The sequence below is a fragment of the Elaeis guineensis genome, chromosome 2, assembly GCF_000442705.2.
Source record: "Elaeis guineensis isolate ETL-2024a chromosome 2, EG11, whole genome shotgun sequence".
In the NCBI taxonomy this organism is placed as follows: Eukaryota; Viridiplantae; Streptophyta; class Magnoliopsida; order Arecales; family Arecaceae; genus Elaeis; species Elaeis guineensis.
Genome location: NC_025994.2, coordinates 53303376 through 53309254, shown reverse-complemented (window position 1 = coordinate 53309254; position 5879 = coordinate 53303376). Strand labels below are relative to the sequence as shown.

The 5879-nt window shown below is 34.6% G+C and overlaps 1 protein-coding gene across 1 annotated transcript; it reads right to left on the bottom strand.

The window, feature by feature from the left end:
• Window positions 1-276: 276 nt before the first annotated feature.
• On the bottom strand, window positions 277-630 carry LOC140855252 (VQ motif-containing protein 8, chloroplastic-like). Its single transcript, XM_073251119.1, has one exon. It carries the CDS (start codon window positions 628-630, stop codon window positions 277-279), a length of 354 nt encoding a protein of 117 aa, XP_073107220.1.
• Between the last annotated feature and the right edge of the window lie 5249 nt (window positions 631-5879).

Sequence of the window (5879 nt, the reverse complement as noted above, 5' to 3'; positions counted from 1 at the left end):
GTTTTCTAGTTATTTGCATGTGGAAACCTTATTGCATCCACAGAGAAATTAACAACTCAACCATATCTTATAAGGAAGCCACAACATTAAGAAATATGAAACTTTTCTCATAATAAGTAAAGCTCATTAACAAACATTAGTTAAAGAAGAACAAATTTAATCACTTCTATATGATCGTATACTAATAAGGACTCTTTGCTGGGTACTCAAATTGGACTACTCCCAAAAGAAGTATTCTACTAATATATTGTACTACTTCCATAATTGAATCCGAAGCTACGCTGAATAAAACCTGAACTCCCTAACAGAATCACTTGGGTTCAGTCGAGATCTCCTCTCGGCCTCCCAACCTTCATTGAGATCGAGCACCGGATGGATCGAACCAGGTGCAGAAGGCAACGACGAGTTCCCGGTCAGGAACTGCACCACCCTCATGAAATCCTGAGGTCTGGCATGAACAATTTTAGGCGAGTGCATGTGGACGATGATCGGGGATTGATGATCAGAAGGTGGAGATTGACGATGTGTGGTGCTGACAATTGGCTTCTTGACCTTGCATGATTCCTTAGCTATCTTCAGAGGTGGAGGCCTAGGAGTTTGGTTCTGTACTTCTCTTATGGAGGAAGGCATGGCTGCTGATTTCTATCTCTTGTGCTGCTTCTCTTGGTTTATGAGAACTATAGAAAAGAGACCTCTTATTGCAGCTTGCTTGTATCCAACATGGGGAACATATTTATAGGAGTCGTAGCAGAGAAAAGGACAGAGAGAATATTGTCAGTGAAATCTCTAAGAAGGAGGCAAGCAGGGGTCATGAGTTTTGAGATAAACATGGTTGATGATGGGGCCTATAGTGGATTTGGACATTTTCTTTTACAAGTAAGTTGAGGTGAATCAACTTGTGGATAAGCATGTATACACTGACTTATAGTTTGATGACTGGTGGAAACAAGAAAAAGGAGTCCAAGAAGGAGGATAATTTTAGAATTGAGGACACATCAGACGGTGGATTTAAAAAAAAAAAAAACAACAGGAAGGAGACAGGATGGTGGAGTTGATAAAGCCATGGTGTTGTTTCCACCCACCAGGGAGAGTGATAAAGTTGGAACCCAATGGACTGATTATTTTTTTTTTCTTTCTTTCTTTGATCTTTATTATAAAGGGAATGACAACAATCTCACATCTCAATACATCAAACGTTCAGCAGCAACAAGGTAAGCTTCTCTGCAGGTGCAGGTAGTTCGGAAATAGGATCCAGACAAAACTAGGGCAAATTGTGATCCTATGATTAGGACTTTCAAACTAGCGTCTTTCCTAAGCAAACTCATGTTTGGCACAAAAATTCAGTTCAGTCTAGACTAAGTGCAACTCATCTTTGAACTTGAACTTGGTCTAACTTGTTCATGTTCAACTTGAATAAATTTATGAAGATATATTTCATCATGTAAAATATATTTGCCTGTAGATTATTCTAAGTATGTTTTATACAAGAAAAAAATCTTCTACTTGCAAGGCTGAGATCAAATATATCAATATTGATGTCATTAGATCCCTTAAATTTGAGCTGTACGATGAATAGCTCGAGTTTAGCTTGAAATTAAATGGACTAGCTTATGCTCAGTTCTGTTGCCATAACCAATAACCACGAATAGCTCAGGTACACCCTCTCCATTTTTTGTACTTTGACTCTTGTTGATGTTTCTATACAAGGAATGTATGATACATCCAACCTACCGAAAAGAAAAATGTTCAAGTTGGTTGTTTAACATTCTAAACCTCTAACCAATGGAAATCACACTAATAACAAATAGATGAAAGATGTTCATATTTGATCTTTTGGTAGAAGCAGTGGTCCTTCTGCCTCTGCATAGACACTTGCATACTGATTAATGTGGTGCTATTCTACCCTAAACAACTTCCTGACATGGAGCAAAAGGTACAAAGGTATCAAGATTTTCTTACTGTAGGGGAATTGAGGAAAATGGATCTATAAAATAATGCTATCAAATTGTTCATTACATGGTAAAAAATCGTGCTCCTATATGATGAAATTGAGGACCTTTCATTGGTCTCATCCAATGACTTCCCATTAATAAACTAATGACATCAACTTCCCGCTAAATTTAAGAACATAAAAATCATTTTCCAAGTAAGAACCAAAAAGAATGGATTAGCCTATGATCACCAATGGGTATAGTCTCCGAAGAAATTTCCAAAATAATCCCCATTTCCATTTTTCCCTGTTCTGGAGAACAACAGGCTTTATGCGATCTGCAGTTCTTTTCCTCCGTCCTTTTTAGTTTTGCATCATTAACAAGAGTATGTGGTTTTAATTTAGTGAGATTTCCTTGATAGTGCTTCCCAAACTTCTAGATCATTTGATAAAACTAACTGTTGTTGCTAAACCCTAGTGGTAATAGGTCTAGTGATCGATCAGATGCCTCAAGAGATCTGGACCGCTCAAGAGGTCAACAGACCTACAAAGAAAGTCCACTCACTAGGGGGTGTCCAGCGTAGGACCCTCCGACGCTTAAATCAATCAGAGTTTAAGAAACAGTCGAAATAGGAAGGAGAAGAACAGAAGTAGAGTATTCGCTATGCAGTTATGCCTTATCTAAGGATCCTCTTTTTTATCTCTTTATATAGAGATAAAGCCATAGGCTGGCACGTCGAAATCTAGTAGGCCGTTAGGGCCTTTGAGGCCACAATCTGACAAACTACTAGAATCCACCCACTAACATATGGACCAGGGTTAGTAGTCATGTGTGCCGGCAGCGATCATGCTTGTAGGTCAGGTGTTAGTCATGGGTGCCAATTGTAGGGTGTGCTCGTGTACTAAAAGCCTTTGGGAGATTCTAGGGATCATTCGTGTAGCCGAATAGGCCAACAACCTAAGGTCGAGATAGAATCAAGGCTCTATCTTGAGAATATTAGCTTCTGTGTGGATCATTGAGCATCGTTTCTTGTTATCGGCTAGGTCCCGATCTTGAGGTCAGCAAATGTCCGATCTAGAGATCGGACAAGAGCCGATGACGTAGCATTGCTTCTCCTCAGGTTCTTGGTTCTCTCCCTGATATCTGAGGTGGCCTCCTTAGGTCATCAATAGATGCTTAGCTAGGATCAAAGGAGGGGAGGCTGGGTTAGGTAGGGGGTACCCTCCACAACAGTCACCCCCCATTGCTGAGTCCAAAGTGGCTTCATTGCTTCAAACAAAAGTAGCTAGCTTCATAGTTAGTCATTAGTTATAGATCCAGTCTTTTTCCTTAGAATATTTATTTCGTAGTGTATGGCAGGGAAAATCTAGGGACTCCATCAATATACCTCTTCGTCATTCCTACTATAGTTATGAGGAATGGGGAGCTTAAGGCACCACGACGTAATGGTTTGGAAGAAGAGATCTAGGGATTACTGATCGCTGTCGTAGGTGGTCAAGAATAAAAATCAACTCAAACTATATAGATAGGATGAGTAGGGATCGTTTCCATGAGGATCTAGGGTGATTATCTTTTTTTTTTTTTTTAAGAAGAAATAAAAGAGAATTATTTATAGAAGGATTAAATAAAAATAAAATAGCAAGAATTCAATTATAAATGTAAATTAATTTATGAAAGAAAATAAATTAGAGAAATAACCTATAAATTTCGAATCCACCATGCAAATTATATATTTTTTTTTTCTTATGTTGCAATATTAATTCTTGTGATTAAGATATTAACATAGCTTATCTCTAAGGGATACGGACTGTATCAATAGATTACAGCTCATCCTGTTAGAGTATAAACTATCTAAATTCAATTACAAGATATAAGATTTAATCTAACATATCACGATCTATCTCTCTTAAGCACGTACCGTATCCAAGGATCACGGCATGCAGTACAAGGTATAGGCTGTGTAGGCTAGATCAATACCTCAAAAAAATAAAAAGATATGAAATAAAAATATAATTTTATTATATAAAAATTAAATATAAAAAAAAATAAAAATTTATTTACAGGTTTCATCGTATTCCTGGATTGAAGAAATTTAGCCACGCATCAAGATCTCTAGCTCCATAATCTCTCAATATTTGATCCCTAAAGCTCTTTAATTTTTTTTTATTTTTTCTCTAATTTTTTCTCCTCTCTACACTTATTCCTGAGTCTCCTATTTATAAGTGAATTTTTTATATTTTTTTGATAAAAAAAAGAGTCCTAAAACCCTTAAAATTTGTATAATATCTTTTACATTAATTTTTGGCTGTCAGATCGCCTTTGAACCACCCGAATCAGTTCAAAATTTGATATTTTAATCCTTATCAAAGTCAGATGCATTTCTAACCATCCGATCATACTCCAGATGAAATTCTAGCCATTGGATCGTGCAAATCTCTCCTTAATAAAGTCGAAAACCACCACAACCGTTGGGTCAAGCTCCAGATTTGATCTGGACCGTCGATTAGCACAAAAAGCCTTCCTTCCACTGTGGACTATGCCTATGGACCGTGAACTATTTTTGTGGACGGCAACCTTGATTCTGTGGATCGAGCGATAGGTCCACCATGCATCAAAGGTAATTTTTAATATTTTTTAGGGTATTTTGGCTTGATTTTTGCTCTAATTTTTACCTAAAAAATAAGAAAAAATATGCATTAAATTTTTTAAAAATTTTTTATTACTTTGATACTTAAATTATTCAATTAAATCAACATCTATTTTTCATAAATATGCTCTAATTTTATTTTTTTTAAAATTATTTATTTTTAAAAGAAAATCTAATTTATTTATAAAATTATATTTTTAAGAAGATGTTAGCACCATAAATTATTAAAAATATCTTCAATAAATATAAAAATATACTACTTATCACACCTCCTAACTAGAACTTTACTCATCTTCGAATAAAGAAAAGATTTAGAATTAAGTATCTTTTAACTTAAAATTTTAAATTTCATCAAATAATTTTCAAAAGAGCCATTGATGTTCAGTAAAGCATGAATGAGGTATGTCATTGGAGTATTAATACTAATCAATGTGAAAGTTAAGCTAAGAATACTAAATATTTTTTGATTTTTTTTTAAAATTATTTCTACCTTTATCTCTAAATAATTAACCTCATATGGACATATATATTATTACTTCCATCCTTTATTTATTGATTCTTTTTTTTTTTTATATTGTACTGCTATTGAGTATCTTAACCCCTTAAACATTCTGTTTGACCCATGTAGCGAGTTTTTAGCTAATGACTTTCAAACCAGATGGCTTTAGGGTACCAGGTATAGAATATCCCTTGGACCTACTTGCTCAAATCAAATAGGCTATGAGTTAAAACTAACTTTACAACAAAGCTTCTTTGCCCTTCATACCCTTTGACGCGAAACTCAATGCTTGCTTAGGCAAAGAGGCTCGGTTACTCAGCATGAAGTACTTGAAATTTTTTTTTTAATATTAAATATATGAAGAAACGTATAGTTACCCTACACAAATCTATAAGAAGTAAACTTTTTTTTGATACTGGTAGAAAAATTTAGAAATACTCAAAGAAAACTGTTTAAGTTCTAAACTTAACTCCTTATTGAGTTTTCTTAATACTTGATCCCTCAATATCTCACAAACTTTCTAATTTGTACATCTATTTTATTTTAAAAATGCTTGATTTAACTCGATTCTTAAGTATAATCAGGTGCTTAAATACTAAATATTAATTTACTTGAAGACTTAAAAAATTTAAAAATTTTTATTATTCTCTCCCCCAAGTTAATCGACATGATCCTCAATAAAGTAAAAAAAAATAAAGGATGCATAAAAAGAGAAAGAAAAGGAGAGATGTCATATGATCCAGAAGTCTTTTTAAAATTAGTTCTCCCCTCAACTTAGTCAATATTGTGCTCAAATCCCTTC

Excerpts from the sequence above, each read along its gene's own strand:
- LOC140855252 (XM_073251119.1), bottom strand. The coding sequence starts at position 630 with ATGCCTTCCTCCATAAGAGAAGTACAGAACCAAACTCCTAGGCCTCCA.